This window comes from Peromyscus leucopus, chromosome 22, assembly GCF_004664715.2.
Source record: "Peromyscus leucopus breed LL Stock chromosome 22, UCI_PerLeu_2.1, whole genome shotgun sequence".
Lineage (NCBI taxonomy): Eukaryota > Metazoa > Chordata > Mammalia > Rodentia > Cricetidae > Peromyscus > Peromyscus leucopus.
The window spans coordinates 27,417,436-27,442,190 of record NC_051081.1 but is presented as its reverse complement, the minus strand read 5'-3'; the positions used below and the strand labels follow the sequence as shown (position 1 = coordinate 27,442,190).

The 24,755-nt window shown below is 45.3% G+C and overlaps 1 protein-coding gene across 2 annotated transcripts in view; it reads left to right on the top strand.

Annotated features, from left to right (window-relative positions):
- Nucleotides 1-23,433, top strand: part of Crim1 (cysteine rich transmembrane BMP regulator 1) — a 184,090-nt gene extending 160,657 nt beyond the window's left edge. Inside the window, exons 13-17 of one of the 2 annotated variants that reach the window (XM_028873364.2) lie at nt 1,672-1,893; nt 14,300-14,494; nt 16,309-16,431; nt 19,035-19,222; nt 20,919-23,433. In XM_028873364.2, coding sequence (XP_028729197.1) covers nt 1,672-1,893; nt 14,300-14,494; nt 16,309-16,431; nt 19,035-19,222; nt 20,919-21,095 — 905 coding nt within the window. In that variant the 3' untranslated portion in view covers nt 21,096-23,433. The remainder of the gene's footprint in view (nt 1-1,671; nt 1,894-14,299; nt 14,495-16,308; nt 16,432-19,034; nt 19,223-20,918) is intronic. The other variant, XM_028873372.2, reaches the window with a different exon arrangement.
- The last annotated feature ends 1,322 nt before the right edge of the window (nt 23,434-24,755 follow it).

The following is a 24,755-nucleotide window of genomic DNA, read 5'->3' as shown; positions in this document are numbered from 1 at the left end:
AGTTGGACCTTGCTTGCAAGAGCTAAGAGAAGGCAGCCTACAGGCTCCTGGGCACTTCAGAGCCTAGAGCGGCAGATCATGCTGAGTCCGGGTTCCTTTCCAGCCAAAACGGAAGTTAGCAGCGGCCTCCCTCTTAAAGGAGAGATTACCTCTAGGCATAGATGACCCCGGGAAGGTCACTGAGAGCACAATCCCGATCTTCCATCTTTATTTTACGGAATATGGATGGGACGTAAGGAACCGTCCATGACGCAAAGTCCCATGGTGAGCTAGAACCAATGGAAGCAGTGTCTGGTCCTTGTGACTTTGTTTTCAGGGGTGATGGGGGGAGAGGTAGCTGTAGTTTCGGGGAGCTTTTGGACAGTTGGCGTTGCTCTAGCTTCCCTCTGGCCCTCAGAGAGGGCCCAGGTGATGCAGCCCCCTCGGTCTTCAAAGAGGATCGAATGTGCTCACTGGAGGGGGGGTGTGGTGTATGCGTGAAGCCGGTGAGAGGAAGATGCCCCGTTGAGAGCTTCTGCAGCATGCGGTAACTCCATGCCTACCTCACCCTTCTGTCTCACGGCTGAGAACAGCAGAATTTAGGATGCTGATTCAGAAGCACCCAAGATACCGTTGAGAGAAGGTGGCTGGCTTAGGGTTTGGCGTGGCCCACTGCCATGGCTGTTTTTATGCTCCTTAGAGATTGTGACATTTCTAAAGGACGAACCCCACTCACTTGCATTTCCCTTTTTCATATCTCAGATTTCTTGGGTTTAATTTTCATTCATTTCTGTGGCTACCCACCCCTAAAGAGATAGCTGTGTTTCCTGGCGACCCTCTTCTCCATCGGATGTGGAGACCTTCCATGGCACTACCACAGAAGGCTCGCACATGGTTTCCCTGGGTGGAGTCCTAGTGTTTGCTCTGGGTTGCCAGCCCCTCCGTCACTAATGGCAATGTCTAAACTTAGGAACCTTGCAGATAGGTGTCTAGATAATATGATGCAGTGAAAAACATCTTTTGAGTATTGGATGGTTAGGACTGCGTTGGCTTGCAAGTGGGGGAGAGCCTAGTTAGAAATTTTAAACAAGTAGCAGTTTATTTGACTTGACACAAAATTTGAGGCAGGTATGGATCGTTATTGGTTCTGTGTCTCGGTGACCGAGATAAGTTTGGGATTTGGGTCAGCACCCTCTTCAAGGTTAGGGAGAATGTGGAAGGAGGGTCGAGGCAGGGCCTCCACCCTCGGAAGAAATGTGGAAGCGACCCTAGAAATCCCTTTATTAGCCCCAAGCTGCAGCTAGATCAGGTGCCTCACCCCCCGGGTTGCAAGGGAGCCTGGGAAAGCAGGAACAAGGTTTCCTGATTGATCCAGTGTGCTCCAAGTTCCCTGAGCCTCCAAAGAAAATGAAGAGTTTGCTTAAGGTAAGGAAGAAGGCCTGAGCAGACCCTGGGCGAGCACCTGACAGGATCTCACCGTCAAGTCTTGCTATTGTTACTGTTTTAAAATACAAGACCTTGCTAAAATCAGGCTCCCTGATTTTACGACTGGCCTTTTTTTTTTTTTTTAATGAGGCACCCAGAGCCTTAGAGATGGGGAGTGTCTTTGTAAGTCTGACCCTTAACTGTGCTGTGTACGTCGTGGGTAGCCTGCAACCTTGTCTTTGCTGACCTGTGTGTTCGTTTTTCCAGATGAGCCTCTCCAGCCTTCCACATCCCATAATGAGAGCGTGCCTAGTTACTGCAAAAATGATGACGGGGATATATTCCTGGCCGCTGAATCCTGGAAGCCTGACGTTTGCACCAGCTGCGTGTGCGTGGATAGCGAGATTAGCTGTTACTCTGAGTCTTGCCCTTCCGTGTCCTGTGAAAGACCTGTTTTGAGGAAAGGCCAGTGTTGCCCCTACTGTCTAGGTAAGATCAAGGGAAGAAAAAAAAAACAACTTTCGTCTCTCCAAGTGACCACTAAATTGACAATGACTATCCATTGCATAGATCAGTTAGTGTTTTTAAAAAAATTTTTTCTGGTTGGTATACCATACAGACCCAATGTGGGAACATTAATCAGAGGAAAGATGAGGAAGATGTGCTCCCAAGATGGAATGCATGAAGAATAAATAGATGCTGTCTCAGAGCATAATGGCGTTATAGTGTGCCATTGCATTCCGTCGGGACCCTTTGCCGGTTCTGGGTTTTTAATGTCATTGCTCTCTCTACCTGATTATTTCTGATAGTCACACATTCCCCCCAATACCATTCTCCATATTAGAGAATGGTCATTATATAAAACTTGCCTCTCCCTGGAGACCAACTCACTATGAAATATTCATTAGATCTCTATTTGTTGGTCTTTTCCTATCCTATGGGGCAGTGAAACGATCCTGTTTAAGCCACGTGGCTGTCCATGTTGGTGGCCTAAGCACTGAGTAACTGATCGTTCTCTTTCCTCCTTGTGTGTGGCCCATGGTGCCACATCCTGTATGTAGATGTAACCAACTGTCTTATTAAATAAGAAACACAGAACCAATGTAAAAGAGAAAGCCAAGAGGTCAGGGCTCAGAGCTAATATAAAACCTTACCCTTCCTCCTGTGGTGCTCCTACCTCTCCGAAAGAGACCTACTTCCTGTGTATATGTCTTTACATAGTCTTTCTGTTCTGCCTTCTCATTGGTTGTAAACCCAAACACGTGACTTCCTCGTCACTGCCTGTAAGTACAGCCCTCCAGGTCTTAAAGGCGTGTGTCTCCAATGCTGGCTGTATCCCTGAACACACAGAGATCTACCTAGCTCTTCTACCAAGTGCTGGGATTAAAGGCGTGCACCACCACCGCCACGCTCTTGCTATGGCTCTAATAGCTCTGACCCCCGGGCAACTTATTATTAATATACAATTAAAATCACATTTCAGTACAAATAGAATACCAACATACCTGTAAGCAGAGGACATAGGGATATTAGCCCCTGCTGTCCATTCCAAGCTGGTCCTGTAGCTATCAGCCAGATGCTGCTCTGGGGACCAGAAAGAAAAGCCGAAACAGCTGGCACCTCTAATCAAGGACAGCCCTGGCTCCCAAGGCTCTCACTGTCTTTATTGCTTTTGCCACCTAAAGTCAGAGGAGAGACAAGACACCTCTCAGCCCCACAGTGAACCCATAATCAGAGTAGCAAATGAAAACACGTGCCCGTTATTAATTAATTAGAGGTATTACACACTTAGTGCCAGTGAGGTTCGTGTGCTTTTCTAGACACGAGCTGTTGCAAGTATGTGGAGGAATACCTGGGGAAGAAGAAAGAGTTTCAGGACACAGAATGCTGGTCTTGGGAATTTTACAAAGCTAGATATGCTCAGTGATATATATTGAGTGTGTGTGTGTATATATATATCTTTATCTGTCTATATAGATATAGATACTCAGAGTGTATGTGTGTATGTATATATATATATGTATATATACACTCAGTACATTCGTGTATATATATGCATATACTGAGTATATATGTGTGTGTGTGTGTGTGTGTGTGTATGTATAGTATAAAGTCTTGAAAGCGGGGTTCTCTCTGTGTAATTAATCCTTTCAACTAGAATGCTCTTGAGTGAGGACTATCAATAATTGTGATGTCATAGTAACTACAGATCACGAATGGCAACAGAAACTGGGAGGGATGGTGATTTCCCCATGGGAAGAGACACCCGGAAGCATTGTTCCTAAATGGAACTAAAAATAGATCAAGACGTACATCCAGATTAGCTCCTTAACTCTTCAAAGAGCTGACTAAAATTGGTACAAGAAATGGCACACTGCCTTTGGTGATCATCTAAAGCCGAGATGTGACTGGGATACTCTCCACTCTTCACAAGGGAGTACAGATGGTAGTGTCCCGTTTACATATCAGAACTCCAGTGACAAAAGGAAGAATGCATGAACCACCCGGGATTATATGGCTAATCCTTGGGAAATCAGAGCCCAGAGCCTAAGAATTTCATGTTAGCTGGGGGTGGGGGGTGGAGGTGGATCTCATAACAAATTTCTCTTGTGTTGAAATTCTCAGAGGGTTTTGTTCAACTGAGAATTCCCATTGTGTTTTGTTGCTTCATCCCTAAAGCCAGTTACTTTAGTTGTAAATTAGTTTTCATGTGATAACAGTAAATCACTTCTCTTTCTCACAGAAACAATTCCCCAAATTGTGGAAAGAAACCTTCCGACGTTAGTATTTCCTGTCTTCTGCTTTTTTTTTTTTTTCCTTCAAACTCTCACTTCCTGAATCATTTAGACTATGCATTCTTCTTTAATGTAGGCAAGGAAGACCTACCTATTCAACCCAAATTGGCGATTGGGGTTTTAAAGTTAGATTTTAAGCACTTTCGTTAAATTACAGTTCCTAGAAGTGCATATTGTGTTCCAGCACCCTCTACAACAGCCGTCCCCCACCCACTGATGTGGGTGTGTTCCCTTGTATTCTCTAAGCCTGGGACTCATCTGAAGGGAACATGAGAGATTTACTAACTGGCAGCTGCAACTTCTGCTGTATTCCTGAATCTTACTGTTCCCCACCTGGGGTCGGGTCTTATACTTGAAATCCTGATTACACCTCCTTTGTCTGTGCCATGCTTGTTTTGTAAATACTCCTGCTCAATTACTCCTGTTCTCCTGTGGCTCTGCTCTTCAGGCATTGCAAGTTGAGTTCATGAAGTAACTCGGGGGTTTCCAGCCGTCTGACTTGCCTATTTTTTATTGGGGTGTTTTCTCAGACCACCTGATTTGTCCCAGCTTCCCATCAGCCTGACCCGGTCCCTCTACAGAGGCACCAAGCCTGGGCAAAGCCAGCCTTCTCGAAAGTACTTCACAACTGTGCCTGAGTTGCAGATCTGTAGTCATCTAGAAAAGAGAACACAATGAGACAGGCTATTGTTTCTATGTTGTACAGCACCCAGTCACTTTCCCAGAGAGCAGTGCGAACCAGTGTTTGCGTTGGGCCCCGTTTGGGGCGTCCTCAGTTTCACCCCAGATTGTTGGTCCTCAGAATCGTATAGATCTCACTCAGGACCTCCCAGATCACCAGGGACTCTGGGCTTGCTGTAGCCTTAGGTCTCTTGACTGTTAGCCATTGCTCCAACAACCTCATGGCTGCTGTGAAACCGACTTTTTCTTGTATCAGAACCAGGACGTTTGCTCACGTTTCCTTTTGAATTTTCATTTTTTTTTTTCTCTGCGTAAGAATAATGAAAAGTGGGTGATCCTACTAAAAGTAGGCTTCTAATTACAAGTGTTTGTGTTCCTTTCAGCTAAATTATCTGCACGCTAATGTGTGGTGATAATGGTTCTCCTTTGATGTGTGAAGGCCTCCTATTACGTGTGCTAATTTAGTAGGATGTGTAATACAGACATAATTAATAGGATTGGTGATTAATTTTGAAAAGTGAGCAGCTTTGTCTAATTGCTGATAATACCTATCATTAGGGAATTCATCCTTCTACTCGAACGAAACTAAGTAGTAATTACCCAATCATTTTAATGGAGCATCTTAATTGATTTTCTAATTTTTTTTTTTGTATTCTGCCTTCCTACATAAATACACACAAGCCTTGGTTGTATTTTCAGAGGCTTTCTGACTATAAAGATAGCTCAGACGATAGCATGGGTGTGAAATCAAGTAGGAAACAGCATGCTGGTGATTCTGCTGTGTCCCGGCAGGCAGGATCGGTGGGGTCCTTGGAACTAGGAGATCCCTCCGTCATGATGCTCTTCACCCTGAGAGCCCAGGCTGCTCTAAGGTGCCCTCACTTTGCTGCTGGCCACAGGCTCTCTGCCCCCTCTCATTCCTGTCCAGAGGAATAAAGTCCTTCAGGGCTGAGTGAGATCTTGGCCCCATGACTTCCCCTGAGGGAGAGCCAAGGAGTAAACCACTGTCCAGCACCACACTGTTCTGCACTCACGGCGTTCGGGAAGAAGCTAACCCTGCCCAAGGCCTTGGCAAGGAGGACAGGAGTGTTCCCACAGATCCTTTGTAGGCCTGTGGTTCAGTTTTTCCAGGTCGCCTGTTCCGTGGGAAGAGCACTCCTTTGGTTATAAAGACTATCCTTAGTTCTGACAGTTGGGGTCCCACATTAGTTCCCAGTCAGCTTTGGAAAGCGGGAAACTGAGGTGTGCCACCACCAGACTGTTCTAGGAGAACAGAGCCGCTCTGCTAGCCGAGCCAGAAGTCTTGCTTAGACTATTACCTAATTATGGGTTGGTAAGGATGTGTTTATTTGTAGTTATGTATTACTTAACTTGATATTTTAGGTCACACACTGAGAATTAGGGCTAGAAGTCCCTGAGTCAGTGAATCTTTCAATTTAAGAAGTTGTTGTGAAACATGAGTTATTTTTTGGTAAGAGCTGTTTGTTTATTAAATACATAAACATGTGGCTTAGAACTTGCATATGGACACAGCTAAGATACTCTATATGCCTTAGAGTCACTTCAGAATGTCTTTAATAGGGATCTTTAAAGATGTGTGGAAATGAATTTTCTGATAGATGATTTATTAAAGAATAGTTTCTCCCGATGGTGGTGGCGCACACCTTTAATCCCAGCACTCAGGAGGCAGAGGCAGGCAGATCTCTGTGAGTTCGAGGCCAGCCTGGTCTACAGAGCGAGTTCCAGGACAGGCACAAAGCTACACAGAGAAACCCTGTCTCGAAAAACCAAAAAAAAAAAAAAAAAAAAAAAAAAGGAATAGTTTCCTTCCTCCAGGTCATTTTTCCATTCTACCTCTGTCTACTTAGCACACAGTCATACTTCGTACTTGCTGTGTGTTAGTCGGAACTAGCATTTGAATTGGCACTGTCACAAGGAGCCAGGCTGCCCTGGCTTGGGTGTACTGTGGTGCTATAACTGTGCAGTGTGATGAATGGGTAGAAGAATGGCCCCCTGATCGAGAGGGTCTGTGTTCTGTACCACACCTGTCTGCTGCACAGCATCCCTTGTGCTTAGGCTCTGCGCGTCTCAGGCTGACTGATCAAAACATGATCTTCTTAGACCTTGGTATGCATGTATATCAGTCAGAGTCAAATATAATAGCTGTTGGCATCCGCATCGTTAAACTACAGAATCCGTGGAGTGAATGTTGCACGGCTTCAAGTCATAATGTTAGGACACTAGAATCTAATATTCCGATGTAATCCTTTAGAATTAAAAACTTGTGCACGCTTTAAAGAATTTGCTTTAGAGCCGGAGTTAGGATCGTAACTCTGAAACATGCTGGCTCTGTATCTCGGTGATACGACACTGTCTACCTTAGTTACTTCCTGTAGAGGAAGCCCGTGCTTCTCAAAGTCACTATGTCCATGAAGCGAAGCCATTTTGGGTGTGGAGATGTAAACACCATGTGAGCGTACCCTGCTTCTTCAGTACAGACTGCAACCAATCTAAGTAGTGTTCATATAATGGTGTTGGTCTCCATGTGGAGTGGAACTTATGGCTTCCTCAAGAGAGATGCCAGCATAGCATCTCTCTGTGGTGACCTTCTGAAGGATGAGGAACCCAATAACGATGCTTAGTGGTGGTCTTCCTCCTGTCTTTCCTCATCTTTGGAGGCCCATGATTTCTTTGGTCCCTTCTGTCGCCCAAGTAGAAATAACATGCTCTCTATAACACTTGTGTTATACCTACAAATCTCACTGTCCTTTAGACATTGTAAGAGTGAGAAGAGGGGACCCATAAATTCGGTGTGAGAAGCTAACGTCATGTGAGAAGCCCATGAGGGATTTGTGTGGTATTCACTGTGACCCCAAGGAGGCAACTCTTGATCGTGGAGGACATGCCCTCCTAGTGTCCTGCATCCCCTCCCCTCCTTCCTCAGCTAGCAGTCATGGTGACCCCAGACTGTCACCCTCCCTGTCAGAATTATCATTCAAGACATTTAAGTGAAAAGAAAGAGATAGGATGCAATGGAAACAGAACGCCAATCATGGAGTTCTGGAGTCAGTAAGAGAAATAATCAAATATAAATTGGGGAATGATAGATGAAGAAACTTGACATTGGCCTCTGACCTCTTTACTTACGCACACGCACACGCACACAGCACCACACGTGTGCATATCCAGACATATACTAAACTACATACACACACCTCCAATTTCAAACTTAGTAACCACACTAAAGTGGAATGCTGTGATCCAGTCCTTTGGCATGTCCACTGTATGTAAGCCCCTGTGGCTCTGGAAGCGTGTCCCAGAGGGACTATGCCCTGTTCACTACTGAAGGCAAGAGTTAAGAGCAATACTGTCCGTGTGCCTGCATCTCAATACCTAGGGAAGGAACAGATGCCCCAGAGTGGGACTCTGCTGAACTGATATCAACAGGCAAAAGCCCAACTTAGCTTCTTGGCCACCAGGATCCCAGAGTAAATTACCTTTCCGGACTCCGTATTGTGGCAAGAGATTTGCAAGAACTGATGCAATTTCTACAGCTGCCTAACTTCCTCCCAGGAAGTGACTCCCACACCATGACCACCAGAACAGAATTAGAACCCGAAGTGTCCCGTTCGAGAAGGTTATCTCCAAGGCAGAAACTGAAAGCTGTACTGTCATGTAGGTTACAGTAGATTTAGGGTTCTGTAGCCTTCCGTGCAGGAAATGGGAAGCAGTCAGGAGAAACTTCCTTTGCAGAGACTCCTATATCCAGCAGTAGGTCAGAGTCGACCGGGCCCTGTGGGTTCACGTGAGTCCATGAAACTGTAGGTTGAATCTAGCTAGAGGGAGAAAGCGCTGCTGGCCACGGCGGCCCTTAATGAACTTCATCTTGTAACCAAAACAGCCCGGGTAGTAAAAAACCATGTCCATCCAGCCTTCACAGCTTGTTAAAGCATTTGTTCTAGTTTGAAAAGACGTGAAACCGTCAAGTTTTAACAGTTGAATTCAGCCTAGAGAGAATGAATTGCCGGTTCTCCCCGTTTATATAACCAGAATCCGGGACAGATGGAGGGGAAACCACACTGAGTTCTACAGCTCTGCTCCCAAAAGGTGTTGCATGTTTTTTTTTTTTAAATATGGTACCTACGTGGTACAAGATACTGTTGCTTGAATTGGCAGACAGAGAGAAGAGAGAGTGTGCCCCTGGCTCACGTCGTGGTCAGTGGCAACACAACAAATCCTTACCTGGATGAAGCCATTCCAGATTGGAAATGATGGGCGAGACAGGGGGCCAGGATGAGGAAGCAAAATGCCACAACTTACCAAAGCAAGGTCTAACCACGCGAGAGTGACTGTCTAACCTGAATATGTCCAAAATTGGCCCTAGTAGGTACCATTGCCCATGGAAAAGCCCAAAGCTGTCTGAAGCTGTGGCGGTGTCCTCAGAATACGATATTAGCGGCAAGGGTTGCTTCAAAGAGGATCCAGTGTGTTGGGATGTTTAATTCCCAATATATTTGTTTTAAAAGTCAATGTTACTATGTATCAGTGTCGTGCCTAATGTCTTCCTTCTCTCATCGTTTTCCTCTGAGAGAGGAGAGGGAGACGATAACTGAGAGGGAGGGAGAGATGTTGGAGGAAAACTTCCAGAACAGCCCGGGAGTCCTCACCACCCTGCCGTCTCCACTCCCCAGCCAGGCTGTGCTACTCAGTTGAAAGAGATCTCCATTTCCCAGAGTCATTGAATAATAATGGCTTTCGTTGATGTGGCTCTGGCCAGAAAATGATCCCCCCAAAATCCCCAAGTCATGCCACCATGGTTGGTAGACAGAAGGCGTGCAGGGGCTGGAGAGCCAAATCCCCTCTAGTTCCTGCTCCACCCTTCCTGCGCTCACACCTTAGACAAGTGACTTTAATTCCGAGTGCCTCGGGTTTTTTTGTTGTTTTTTTTTGTTTGTTTGTTTGTTTGTTTTTTGTGGAATTGAAACAATGACCCTGTCCGCTGAGCTGTGGAGATCAAATGGAATTGATGCACGTGAAATATTTATCTGGGTGCCTGGCACATTAGGAGTCATCCAAGTAAGTGGAAGTTATAAATAATACGAGGTATCGAGTAATGGAAGCGCATGACGTCATTGCCAGTGAAAGCAGAGGGATCGGGGTCAATACAGTGGTTAAGACTCAGACGGCATATGCACCCAGTCGCCACACAGAAACTGAGTCTGTAGCTCTGCATTCCTCCTCAGGCAAGGTACTGAAAGTGGCTTTTCTATGTAGTCTCAACTAGGCTAAGCAGTTCCTACAAGCAAGTGACAATGTCTTTATTAATTCGTTATAAAGACCTTCAAAGCACATGGACTTTGCCCCATCTTCCCATTCCGAAGGTTTCTGAAACCCGGGGTCCATCCAGCTACCATCATGTGCTCTATAACCGTCAGGCCTCTGCCGACGTCACTAACCTTTCGAGAGACACGTAGTAAAAAGCAAAAGCGTTTCTGTGAAAACTCATTAACCAAAATCTATCTTACGATTTTCTGGGCCAGATGGCAGCTGCCCTGGTAAAGCCCTACGTGAGACTTTTCACCTACTGTGTGGCCCAAAGTCCTTGACTGAGCCCATAGCTTTCAAGGTATTCAGGTACTTGTTCCTTCTTTCTCTTGTATCATTTCACAACTAGTCTTCTAGACTCGATTGTGGTGCCATCCAGCCACTGAATGAGTATTGTCCTAGGCACTGTGTCATGTGTCTGTCATTCAACACCCTGGCACTGCCCATGCTTTTCTTAGTCTGTTGACATTGTTCTCAGTGGGTTACTACCATTCAGAAAACACCACATTTCGGCCTGAGCATCTCCCGTCTATATTCTCTTATGTATGTGTGGCTGATGTGGATACTGTATAAGAGGGGGGCAGAGTGTTGAGATTTCTATTCCGTATATGTTTGACATGTTAGCCAATAGTAATGAATTTCCCTATTCAGAAGAAAAGGGGAGAAAAATACCTTCCCCCTAAGTGTAGCAATCACCATTAACTTTCCGTCTTTCTAGACAGCTATAATTCTAATTATGCTAATCCGGTTGCATTTACAACACGTAATGCAATTTCACAGCAGTCCCATGTAGTATTAGCATGATTTTATCATGAGTCTTTTTAACATTTCTTATGTTAGACACAATCCCCCACCCCCGATTTTTTTTTTTCTGCTTTAATTAACATTGTAATGAATGTCTTCATGAGCAACTTCCTTTAGGCCAGTGGCTCTCAGCCTTCCTAATGCTGCAACCCTTTAATACAGTTCCTCATGTTGTGGTGAGTCCCAACCATAAAATTCTTTTCCTTGCTACTTCATAACTGTATTTTTTCTAGTTAGGCTTGAAATGGAAATATCTGATATGCAGGATATCTGATAGGTGACCCCCACAGGTTAAGAACCACTGGTTTAGGTCTTTTCTTTCTCCATAGCCTAGATTATAAGCAGTAGAGTTACTGGATCAAAGAGTCGACTGTAAGCATTTTAAGGACAGGTGAAGGGCGTTTCACATGGGTTTTGCCCATCACTCTAGACCATCTTTCTTACTGGTGCTGTCAGTGACTTGCTCAAGTCCCACTTTTTACCCTTAGTGACATTTAAGCCCTCTCTAGCTTAGCGACAGTTTCATGGACATGGTCACCCAGAGAAGCCAAGAGTTTGCAGGTTCATGCTATGAGTCTGGAAGATCCACAGGAATAGCAGGGCTCTTTGGAAAGGCCTGACCTGACCTCTTGCAAGTCCGCTAACTATTTACTACTTAAGGCAGGGGGATGATTCCTCATACTCTGCCTCCTCATCTGTACCCCGGCAGTAATTTCACAGAAACCCCTCAGGCCTCACCTTTCCTTTCCATCTTCACTATCTCTGCCAGACCCAGGCCGGTATCACATCCTCTTGGACACATCCCTGGTCTGTCTTACCCTATTAGGACGTCCATGTAGATGCATTTCAGTTTCCTTCTGAAGTAAACTAAGAAGGACACTCCCTACTCTATAGGAAGGATCTAAAGGTCTCAGCTGATTCGAAACTTTTTGTTGTCCACTTCAGAACTCATCTCCAATGACAACCATGCACGCATGCGCGCGCGCACACACACATACACACACACACACACACACACACACACACACACCAGATACCCTGGTACTTCTCCCTATGCTAATAGACCACGCCTTTGGATGCACTACCCTTTTCTGGGGTGCCTTCTCTCTCTCACGTCCTCTTCATCGCTTGAGGGAAAGCCCGAGCGTTGCAGCCCTGGAAGAAGTCTCACTCTCCTAGCAGAGATTTTTTATTCTGCCCTCCACACTGTCTACCTGTATTTATTTCGTACCAGTGGTGGTAACTGCATTGGGCTTTGATGAGGGGAGGGGGGTGCCCCAAGGCTGCCTCCACCACCCTGGGCAGGCTTCTGGGTCAAGGTCCTGCCGACATTAGCACTGTGATGAGCGTTCGTTAAATGTGTGGACGCCCTCACGATGCTGACCACGTAATTACCGTCTTTAACATCTCACCCTCATTTGGAAGCCAATATTGGCTTGTAAGCATTAGTAGCACTGATTTATTAAATATCTTAAGACGTGGTGAGTTTCTGTGCTGAGTCCCGAAGAGCCCAGAGCTCAGCGTTTGGCCTTCAGTTGAACCCCTTTGCACAAAAGCCCTTCTGTCGTGGGACCTCTTTCCCTTCCTCCCATCACAGCACTAGCAGAGGCGCCACCAACATAAGATGCAGGGAGGTGACGGCCAGGCTGGGGCAAGGGGGCGTTGAGCCTTCTCTTTCCCACTTTTCTTCACTCAGTACTACGGTGGCTGCGGTCCTGCTCCATAATGCTGCTCCCTCGGCGCAACTATTTTACAGTCTGCGTCACACGTAGGCAGTAGTGTTGTTTTGTAAAGGGTCGCTTCCTTCCTTCCAAGGTCACCGCATAACAGACTCTAGATTCCATGGCCAACACTATCCTTCCATGCAGTGACGACGCGTCAGAGTACTTCCTGAATGGAGCACCCCATGTAGCTTTGCCCCGCCCATTTCCCCCCGTGCACGTTTTAGATATCTTCATTGAAGTCGCCGCCTTGAAGGATCCCGTGTTAGCAAACACTCGTATCACAATTTGGTTTGAGAGCCTGCAGATGCGTTGTTAATAGATGATTCGCCAAAACACTTAGCGTGGAACATGGACTGATAGCCAAATACCATTTTAGTAAAATGGATTTCTCAGCTACTACAAAAAAATGTCTCTTGTTGAGCTTTAGGCAGTATTAATGAAACAGTAGAGAAATGTTGAGAGACAGAGGTGTTATGTCTTTTAGTGCGTGGTACAGGTTTTATTCCACTGCTTAGATGTTCTGGGTTCTGTCCTTGGTGTCTGGCCTGTGAACATTTTAGCCCCCGAGAGCCTCTCGGGGCCTCCCAGGAGGAACACCGAACCCTGAGCACCCCAGCTTTCCCAAGGACCTTTGCCATTCCCGGCGCCCAGTGGCGCATGGTGCAATCTTTAGAATCCAAGCCCAAAATGGTCCCACATTTGAAGGCGTCATCCAGCCAGTCATTGGCCTGGTGACAGGGCTTCTCCATGGATGAGCGCATCTCTGCCTTGCTGCTGAACTGTTGATCTGGCTTCCCCGGGGGCCAGCCTTGTCCTAAGCTCCAGAGGAAAAACAAACAGGCAGTTAAGTGGGATCCCATGAATAAGTTAAGAAGAGAAGGGAGCTTGCAGGGGGAAGGATGTCACAAGGAGGGAATGGGGATAGCAGGAGATGATGTAAATTTCGAAAACAAAGTAATTTTTAAACATATTTGGTTCTCGAGGACCATAGTTTGCTGGTGTCGAGAAAACGGGTTACGTGAAGTAAATTTGTGTTGGAGGTGGAAATGTCCTTGGTGGGTGAGAAATCATGCAGTTCCCCGGAAAGGTGAAGGGAACAATTCTCTAGGCCGCCGCGGTGGGTCATACCGTGCCGCCGTTCTCTCCCGGCATGGTGTACACTAACGATGGCAATGGCGATCGGTAAAGTCCCGCTCTGTACTTGTGCCCAGACGGACCCCTCGTCCCTCGCGGCACCACACTGTGGGTCACAGCCTAAAGACACCTGCCCAGGGAGCAGCGTGCCTGGGAGGGTCTTACGGTTGGTATCCTCCGTTAGCCTTTGTGGTCCTTGGTCAGTTGCTGGCCACAAGAAAGGTCCGTGAGCATGGCAGGCAGCCGTGTTGGGACTGGAGAAACACATGGCTCACCAGATTCTGGACATCGGCAAGCATCCATCCTGCCCGTGTGCCAAGCTCTTCCCTTTAGTCCCCCCCCCCCCCCCCGCTAGAAGATGCTGGCGCGGTCACTCAGCCCAGCCCACCGGTCACTCAGCCCAGCCCACCGTGTTCTCTTCTTTCTCACTAGAAGACACCATTCCAAAGAAGGTGGTGTGTCACTTCAGCGGGAAGACCTATGCCGACGAGGAACGGTGGGACATTGATAGTTGCACACACTGCTACTGCCTGCAAGGCCAGACGCTCTGCTCCACCGTCAGCTGCCCCCCTCTGCCCTGCGCCGAGCCCATCAAGGTGGACGGGAGTTGCTGCCCGATGTGTCCAGGTATTTAAGCCATCGTCCTCTGTTTCGAGCCAAATACGGCCCCAGACGGCGGCTCAGCCCTGTTGAAACGCTTCTACGCAAAAGACCTCAGGGGTACTTTGCAAAGCTGTGACCACGCTGGTGCAGGCTGTACCTCTTCTAATGTGCATGCTCGATGCTTTAAAGTGGGGTGCAGCCACAGGGGGATAGCCAACCCATCCAAGGCAACCTACTCTGTCAGAGTCAACACAGTGTTAGTGCTGTGTTGGGCCAGAGTAGGGAGAGGGGCCTAAGATCGAACATGGAAGGAAGTGCTACATGAACGTCTTATCAGAACAAAAATGGAAAGGTTTGCAGTTCAAGAAGGTAGATCTGGGTCACCTGGTGTTCAGTTCCGCAGTTCTAGCCCGTACCCCACCACCATGTTTATCAGTCTTTTCCCAGCCCCTCCGCTGAACCCTCCTCCTCCTCCCACGTGTAACATAACTACTGAGCACACCCCCAGTGTGTATCCTCTCGTCCTTCCCCTCACATCAACTGCTTTATTCGACCTCTCAGTTTCCAACCTGAGTCCCCCACAGCTGCCCGGATCCCTCCCCCTGGTCTTCTAGTTTTCTATCCCTGTGCCTCCTGCCAAAAAACGGCTGCTTTATCCCCTGCCCTAATCCCAGAAGTGCAGAGTCTTAGCCTTCACCGGGACAGCCTCTGGGACAGCCTCTGGGCAGTGTTCCCAGTCCGATCCCATGCACACCAGAGACTCCCCAGGCAGTCGGGACCACACATGGGCTCCCTCTCTCATCCAGGTGAGGCCCTGGGTGACATAGGAACCTTGCCATCCTCACCCTCATGCTCCTGTTTCCTTCCAGTGTTCTGTCAATGGATCTTTCTGTTCAGGTTGGAAGTGCCGCTAGCTAGATTAAAACTTTAAAAATGGCGCACGCTAGCCAGTGCTTAATGGAACTTCGTTGGTCTTTTGTCGGATCTCACACAGATAAGCCTATCTGAGAGTTTCTGAAAATGTCCATCAACCTTTAAAAAAAATAATAATAACAGCAGTAAATGCACAAGTTCTCGGCTCTCATCATGCTTGGCGAACGGCGACGCTTGATGCTGCCGTTTGGACCTTCCTACCCGAAACTTGCTGCGCCTGGCTTCAGGACCTTCCCTAGCATTCCTGTTTGCTTTCCCAGATCCTCCTCAGCTGACCCAGTAGAGTTGGGGCAAAAGCAAAAGTCCATTGTAAGCGACACGAGCAATTTCAGTGTTTCGGGGAACAGAGGAGGCATTAGAGGCAACGGCTGTACAACTCTTGGCACAGGCCTTGAGGGCAAAGCTTCTAAGCAAGGTTTCACAATAGAGCATTGTGGCCCTGGGGTGCGCCACAGGGAAAGGATTTGAGCAAGACTTTAAAGGTTGAGTGGCCAGTGCCCTTAGGGTGATGAATTCTAGAAGCAGATGGGAAAGATAAATGGCGACTAAGATTGTTTAGGGCCTTGATTGTCCAACGGAGGGTGGTGATTTGACCTTTGAAGAAATGGGGTGGTATACACAAAGAACCAAATCATGGAGAGACAGGGGCCCGTGTCCCTGTGACACACACAGCTATAAAGCCAACATCTGACACGAGAAAAGGCTGGTGGAGTAGAGTCTGAGAAACGCTTCCACCACCACAAACCTAGCTACTGGCTGGCATCGCCTGTGTAAATGGGGGAAACGAGTTGGCCACCTCCTGGGACATATGGCGTTGACTTGAAGGCTCTATTTGGATTAAGGGTATTAACACCAACCATAGGTAGCTTGCCCATTATCTCACGTAAAATGCTTCCTTCTTTTAGAAATGTATGTGCCAGAGCCGACCAATGTACCCATCGAGAAGAAAAATCATCGTGGCGAGATTGACCTGGAGGCTCCCATGTGGCCCACCCCAAGTGAAAATGACATCATCCATCTCCCCAGAGGTAAACACTAAAGTTACTTGAGATCTGTCCTGTTTTCTTTGTGCTCTGCTATGTTTATTTCTAATTTAAAAACAACAACAACAACAAAAAACCACTTTCTTTTCAAATGTCTCATGAAAATTCACTGACTATCTTTTGGAAGAAGACCTTGACGAAGTGTATTAAACACCTCAACACTAGTCAGACTTGTCTACAGATCGTTGGGTAAATGCCTCCTTCCTGGTCCAGCATGCTCCGATGTTTAGCGATGAGGGAAAAGAATATGTTCCTAATCAGAAGAGCCTGGCATGAAATGTGCGTGAATGAACGCAGCAGAGGAATAATGTTCCTCACCGCCCCTTGGGGGCCTGCACTTAGCATGCAGCATCCCTCTTCCAGGTGTTCACCCCATGGAGGTTTAAAGTTGGTCGTAGAGTTCATTTCTACAGACTTATTTCATCCCTTCCTTCTACTTTTCAGTTGTGTGTAATAAACAGGTGAGTTTGTTTCTCATTAGCTAAGAGGCAAACCACAGCTGAATCTCCGTCGCCTCTCCTCTTTAGAAGAAGACAAGCTTAAATTTATGCTAAGCCCTGGTTTGATACTGCCTCCTGTTGACTCCAAGCATGCTTTCAAGATCATTGTGCAACTTTTCTATTTCTTTTGGAAGAAGCGACGTGCGTTGCTCGAGAGATTAATGATGTGTTACTTTAGACATTATAAACATTATCTTTGGAGCAAGGCTTATGACCAGAGAGCCAAACCCCTGTACCCAGGGTTCTGGCTCCTTGTGAGCTTGCTCTGACTGGGTGTACATTTAGCATTGTATGTTCAGGCACTCAGTCAGCATATGTGCTCTTGTTGGAGGCGAGGGCCTCCAGGCATGAGAGCAAGTATAGTCTGCTGATGAGTCAGGTATCGTCTGCTGGGGACCTGTGCATTACATAGCATCTGTTAAAAGTCCCAGAGCAGGAAAATGCAAGCTTCTCCTTAGTAATTCATTTCGTTTTGATCCGAAAGATGTGAGTGGTATTGATGATTTTTTATTTCTGGGGTTTTCTCGGAGTTCGTGGGATGTCAAAGTTAACTTTCCTGGTGTGATTTTTAGCATCCTAACAGAATGGGAAGGCTAAAGTTTGTAAAGACCCTCAGTTCTTCACCAGGATTTTTCTTATTTTTTTTTTTAATCTTCACATAGGATACATAGGCCTGAATTCACTCCTGGTATCATTGGAATGTAGGAAGACAGTCCTGCATTTATTCATTTTTGTATTTAAAACCTAATCCATCAATTAAATGATACTTTTCTCGAAGGCATTTTCCTTCCTGCTCTTCTTCCCTTTTTTGTCTCCCTATAGAGTATTACCCACTGTCGTGGATGGCGTAAGCAGAATCCTCTCCTGTTCCTTCCCCCCTCTCCCAAGTACACCCAGCAGCTCGGTAGCCATAGCCTTCACACCACAGAGCTGTGCTTTGTAAATGCCGAGTTTGCAGAACCGCCTAAGAGCAATTCCTCTGGACTTTATGTCCTGTGTATCTTTCACTCACTGGCCCTTGATACACACAGACAACCTGACTAGAATGGTTGACTTGGAATAAAATAACATTAAAAGTTCAGAAACTAGTGCCCTTTCCCTATCTCTACAACTGGCTTGTGGTTTTGTTTTGGTTTTTTGTGGTGCTGGAGGTCAAACCAAGGACCCGGAGCATGATAGACAAGCACTTACTACCGAGTTACACCTCCCATACCTTTGTTTTTAGAGTATTTTTTTTTTTTTATGTACTTCTTGTGTTTGTGTCTGGCGTTTGCATGTGGAGGTCAGAGGAGAACTTTTGAGGTCAGTTCTCTCTTAAACATTTGTGTGGATTCCGGGCATCGAACTCAGGTCTTTAGACTTGTCATCGCGCTACCAACTGAGCCATCTCACCAGCCCACAGAACGATATTTTCGAAGAACAGAAGGATACTCTTTCTTAAGAACTATTGTTCTCCCTGTACTTCCAGTATGATTCATCGGGGCAAGAAATAAGGTGGTTTTTGGTTTTTTTTCAACAAATTTATTAAAACTAAGCCTCTTTGCTTAGAACACAGCAAATTAGCAAATCAAATCAACGGTCTCGTGTTTGATCTAATGAAAGCTAGCATCTGCCTGTAGGATATACTTGGTTCTGGTCTCTTCCTTCATCACTAAGTAGAAAACAACGCTGTTTCCCTACTAAAACCTTAGCCCATCTGAAATCTTATTCATTGTAAGCAAAATATTTTAATATTAGCAACAAATGTTTTTAACTTTTAGTCTAATTTTAATCGCTGTTAAAAATCTACTGTGTTTTATATTTTCCCAATTAGCTACAGGGAATATCTTCTTGTCCAGTCAGTAACATTCTTACCCTCTTATTATTTTTTTTTTTAATTTTTAAAAAACAATTTTTTTGCAAGTTTTGGCTTAATCCTATTTACCCTCTAAGAGCTCTTTGGCTCAACGTTAGATTTTAATCATGTCTGTAGCCCAAAGTACTGGGAAGTAATAAAAACCAGTGCTGCTGATCTGTAGTCAAAGTGTAATTAAAATAATCCTCTAAAATTCTGGTGTAAGTACCAAGTGTTTGTCTCTTCTCTCCTAGATATGGGTCACCTCCAGGTAGACTACAGAGATAACAGGCTGCATCCAAGCGAAGACTCATCCCTGGACTCCGTTGTCTCGGTTGTGGTTCCCATAATAATATGTCTCTCCATCATAATAGCATTCCTGCTCATCAACCAGAAGAAACAGTGGGTACCGCTGCTGTGCTGGTACCGGACACCAACTAAGGTACCATCTGAGTGTCTCTTGAGTCACGAAGCCAAGAGTGTCTACACTCCTGTTTCCCTCAACTTTCTTAATACATTTTCTATTAGGCGATGCCATTTTTATTTTGCTAATCTCAATGTCAAGTATTTATCAAGCTGTAGCCAGCAAGCATATAATCCTTGCCCAGAGCTGGATTGAACACTGGGTAAATTACCGATCCATGGACCCAACTCCTCGGATGTACTTTTTAACGTGTTTAAATGAGCTGATAACCTGCTGGAGTTGAGTCCTAAATCCTCATTCATATTTGAAGCCAAAACTTGAGCATATGGTATTTCTCGGTCTTTTATTTTATCTTATTTTATTTTTATTTTTTGGTCTTTGAATGGGGAGAGAAAAGAAATCAAGAAAGAAGGGAGATTACAGGAAGAGGGCAAGACGCTAGCTGCTGAGGGTGCAAAGAAGTCAGGCAGACTTACCACAGGCGTGCAAAGAGGGGCAGGCAAGACGGGACAAAGACACTGAGAGGACACCATGTCCAGAGGCAGACTTCTCACCAAGGGGCAAAAACTACGCTTTGGTTCTAATCTAAGGCCCTCCTAATCATGCTTGGTTTAGAAGGAAGAAAAACGTGTATTAAGGAAATAAGCAGCGACTTAAAACTCTAACCCTTCCTTCTGCATTAGACAACCTGAGTATTTCATCCAACTTCCCCTCCCTCGTCTGTTAGGGTTCCCCTGGCATATAAAATAACTGTCCGGAGGTGTGTGTGTGTGTGTGTGTGTGTGTGTGTGTGTGTGTGTGTGTGAGTGAGTGAGAGAGAGAGAGAGAGAGAGAGAGAGAGAGAGAGAGAGAGAGAGAGAGAGAATAATGCATTGGCACGCCCTTTATGCTAGACACATGACACATGGCTGGGTCATAACATGGAACTGAACAAGGCGAGGCAGTCAATACTATCCAATCCAAGGCTAGGGAAAAACTGTTAAGAAGGGGAGGGGCTTGGACCTGCCTCTACTGAATGTACCAGGCAGACTCTGCTGACCCCCCCATGGGAGGCCTCACCTTCTTGTAGGAGGGATTGGGGGGGGTGGGTTGGGAGGAAGAGGCTGGAGGGGTGGGAGGAGGGAAGAGGTGGAATCTGTGATTGGTATATAAAACGAATAAAAAAAATTTTAATTTTTAAAAAAAAAAAAAGGTAGAATGACAGGGAACAGACAGGAGCGGCCCCAGCCTGTGAGGCCATCTTCATGCATCTTCAGTCGCTAGAAATCACTATTTTGCCTTGAAATCTGCCTGCCTGGTAACTTTCTACCCATCTCCATCCCTCTTAAATGCAAGCCAGCAGCCAAGGATTTGAAAACAGTTACTAGGTCACTTCACCAATGGAAGTGTAGGTACAGTTTTAGTAAGACATGGTGCCCCATGAACACTCTGGCCATCATCATGCGGTGTAACTGTGGTCTCCCCTGAGCGAGGTCCTGAGTTTCTGTCCATCTGGCATATAGCAATAAGCTAAGAGTAGGCGGTGGTGGCGCACACCTTTGATCCCAGCACTCGGGAGACAGAGACAGGCGGATCTCTCTGAGTTCGAGGCCAGCCTGGTCTACAAATCGAGTTCCAGGACAGGCTCCAAAGTAACACAGAGAAAGAAACCCATCTCAAAAAAAAAAAAAGTAAACTAAGTCTTTGTGTTCTTTCTTTTTCTCCTCTCTCACAGCCATCTTCCTTGAATAATCAGCTGGTATCTGTGGACTGCAAGAAAGGCACTCGAGTCCAAGCGGACGGTTCCCAGACCATGCTAAGAATTGCTGAGCCCGATGCGCGATTCAGCGGCTTCTACAGCATGCAAAAACAGAACCATCTACAGGCAGACAATTTCTACCAAACGGTGTGAACGCGGGCAGCAGCATGGCTGAGGTTTTTTGAAAGACAGAAAACAACAAAAATCTGCTCTTTAAAGTAAACTAGAATGTGTGCACTTGCTTAGTGGATTGTATCAGCTTGTGACTTGGTGTTCGGCACTAAGGACCGTCGTAACTGAGATGGGCTGTCTCCAGCACTGTGCAGAACAAGCATTCCCACTTGGCCTCAAGATAACTGACCACTTGTTTTCATAGAACCAAAGTTTTAAAACTTGCTAAAGTATATTTGCTTGTAAGATAGCTGTAGAGACATTTGGTCGGGGAAATGGGTTGGGAGGGTAGTGTTGGGAAGAAAAAAAAAAAAAATCGGTCAGCTTGGCTTGGGGAGAAAGCCAGGAAAATAAAAAAGCAATTCATGGCCCAGAGGAATTTTTGTTTCCCCCCATTGCTCTGAAGACTGTGCTCGGGCCTGAATGAGCAGAAACACAAAAGGCCTTGCAACCCAGCTGCCGTACCACCAGACAAGCGCATCCGAACTCTCGATAGCCATCCCCCGGTCTATAGCCCAAGTTTCTCTTCTTAGAGTCACAACTGCAGTAGGCAGTGAGGAAGCCAGGGAAATGGATAGCCACCTTTCTCGAAAGCGGGTTATTAAGGATATAGACAGTTAAACTCTTTTATGCTGCTTCTGTTTTCTTCCGTGCCAATCAGCCAGTTCCTAGTAGAGACAGCAGATGGGTAAGGACGAGGTCACCTCTTAACTTGAGCACTGGAACTTTACTTCCCATGTGGCAGGAAGGAGGGCGAGGGTGAGGACACCAGGCATCTCCAGGGGCTATACTTCCTTGTTCGTTGTTTTCTTCTGTTCTGTCGTTTGGTTGTTCATAGTTTTGTTGAGGCTCTAGCTTAAAGAAGAATTTTTTTTTTTTAAAGACTGTTTGGGATTTTTTTTTCTTTATTATATACTGATTCTACAAAATAGAAACTACTTCATTTTAATTGTATATTATTCAAGCACCTTTGTTGAAGCTCAAAAAAAAATGATAATGATGCCTCTTTAAACTTTAGCAATTATAGGAATATTTATGTAACTATCTTATGCTTCAAAAACAAGAGTATTTGTGTGCATGTGTATATAATATATATACATATATATTTATACACATACAATTTATGTTTTCCTGTTGAATGTATTTTTATGAGATTTTTAACCAGAACAAAGGCAGATAAACAGGCATTCCATAGCAATGCTTCTGATCACTTAGGGTTTTTTGAATAACACAATCTCATTTATCTGCAGTTTAATTGGAAAGAAGAGATGTGAGTGTGGGTGTGTGTGTGCATGCGTGTGTGGGGGTATGTGCGCGTGCGTGCGTGCGTGCGTGCGTGGGTGTGTGTGCACTTTGAGCAACCAGCATCCCACCTGCTATGGAAAGGATATTCCTTTATTAAAATCTTCTTCCTCGTTTGGATTTGCTTTCACTGTTTTCAATTTGCTCACTGGCCAGAGACACCGATGGCAGTTTTGTATCTGCATCACTAATCAGCTCCTGGATATATATATATGTATTTTTTTTTTCAAACAACTGTTTGAAACAACTACTGGAATATTGTCCACAATAAGCTGGAAGTTTGTTATAGTTTGCCTCAGATATAACTGACTGTATTCTATAGTGTTAACTTTTCAAACAGCTCTTAGCACTTTTATACTAATGACCCACTTATGCATTGATTTGCCTTTTCAAAATGCTTGTTGTGAAAGACACGGATACCCAGTATGCTTAATGTGAAAAGAAAATGTGTTCTGTTTTGTAAAGGAACTTTCAAGTATTGTTGTAAATACTTGGACAGAGGTTGCTGAACTTAAAAAAAAATTAATTTATTATTATAATGACCTAATTTATTAATCTGAAGATTAACCATTTTTTTTGTCTTAGAATATCAAAAAGAAAAAAGGTGTTCTAGCTGTTTGCATCAAAGGAAAAAAAGATTTATTATCAAGGGGCAATATTTTTATCTATTTCCAAAATAAATTTGTTAATGATATGATGTTACTGAAATAGATTTACATCAGCCTGATTAGTATAAAATTTTGTTGACAATTTATCCATTCCTGGCATAAGAAAAAAAAAACTTTATCAAAAAAATTGTAAATGCTTGCTTTTTGTTTTTTCAATCATGGCCATATGAAAATACTAACAGGATATAGGACAAGGTGTAAATTTTTTTTTTTATTTTAAAGATATGATTTATCCTGAGTGCTGTATCTATTACTCTTTTACTTTGGTTCCTGTTGTGCTCTTGTAAAAGAAAAACAAATATAATTTCCTGAAGAATAAACCAGGCATATAGCACTTGGAGTGCACCAGACTTCCGGGGTGTTGGTTTTTGTCTTCATCAAGCGAAGCTGAGAAGGGACGATTTTTCAGGCTGCTTCTCGGCAGCAAATACTCCCTCCATCAAAACCACACACTTCACAAGGACTTCAGACCTGGGGTGAAGGGCCAAGGGTCTCCCAGGGTGGCCTGGTCAGCATGCCCCAGCAGCAGGAAGAAGCATGGGTGTCCCGCAGCAGGTGGCCCTTCCCCAGGAACTCCTGCAGAGAGTTGTCCTTAGACACACTGCACAGGATGCTGCTCTTGCCAAGACAAGAAGCCAGCCGGTGGGCCTGTCTGCTATCAGTCACAAAGGGGAAAAGGTACTCATCATTAGAACAAACCGAATAGCCCTGTTCCAAAGTACTGCAAACGCCAGACCTCCTTAGGATTTTACAATACCTCTGCATACAGTGAGATACTTTGGGGATGGGACCTAACTATGAAAAGTATTTCTGTTTCACATACGTACCTTTTAGACACAGTACCTGGGTGATCTAAGTAACACTTTGATTAACCTGCCCCATGAGGCCAGCTGTGAAATTTTGCCCATGACACTTGGGGTATCATGTTCGTGCTCACAAAGGTTTTTAAAACATTTTTGGATTTAAGATTTGGGTGCTTCACCCATCAAAACTAAGTCACCACAGGCTTGGTTTTTGTTTGGTGGGACATCCTATGCAGTTTACTACTGAAGAACAAAGTGTTTGTAAAACAAAACTGGGGAATCCATTGAAAGAAAACTGCCTTGGTGTAAGAAAGCAGGTGGAATTTTAAGCACAACCCAGAATAAGTCATAAGCAGGTCAAGGGCTGCTAAACTCATCTTTACAACTCCGTTTCTTTAGTCTAAGGCACCTTACAAATGTCTGTTCTAATCAGCTTCTTAAATTACTAATACCGTGTCTTCAGCAATTCAATGGGATGTGGTAAACAGTCCCACACCTTCACTATCAAGCAAGACACTGAGGTCCACTGTCTCCTAAGTGCCGAGTGCCAGCACACGTCAAACAGCTACAACTACAGCACTCAACAGTATTCCACTGACCCGAGTGGGGCGCAGATGCCCTGTATCCACAAGACGCTAAAGTGGTCTCAGTCCACTCATTGCCTCTCGGGAGGGGACTGCCATGACGCTTTAGGTTCTCACTACCCAGCACAATAGGAGGATGGCTGTCACTGCACAGCGGTGTGGTATGATATCGAAAGGTCCCTGTCCCACTTCACCATCTAAGCTAATCAGTGCACATGCCTTAGTGGTAAATTCTACATGCAGTCCAAGCATCAGCACTGTGAGGGCAAAACACGAAAGACTGGA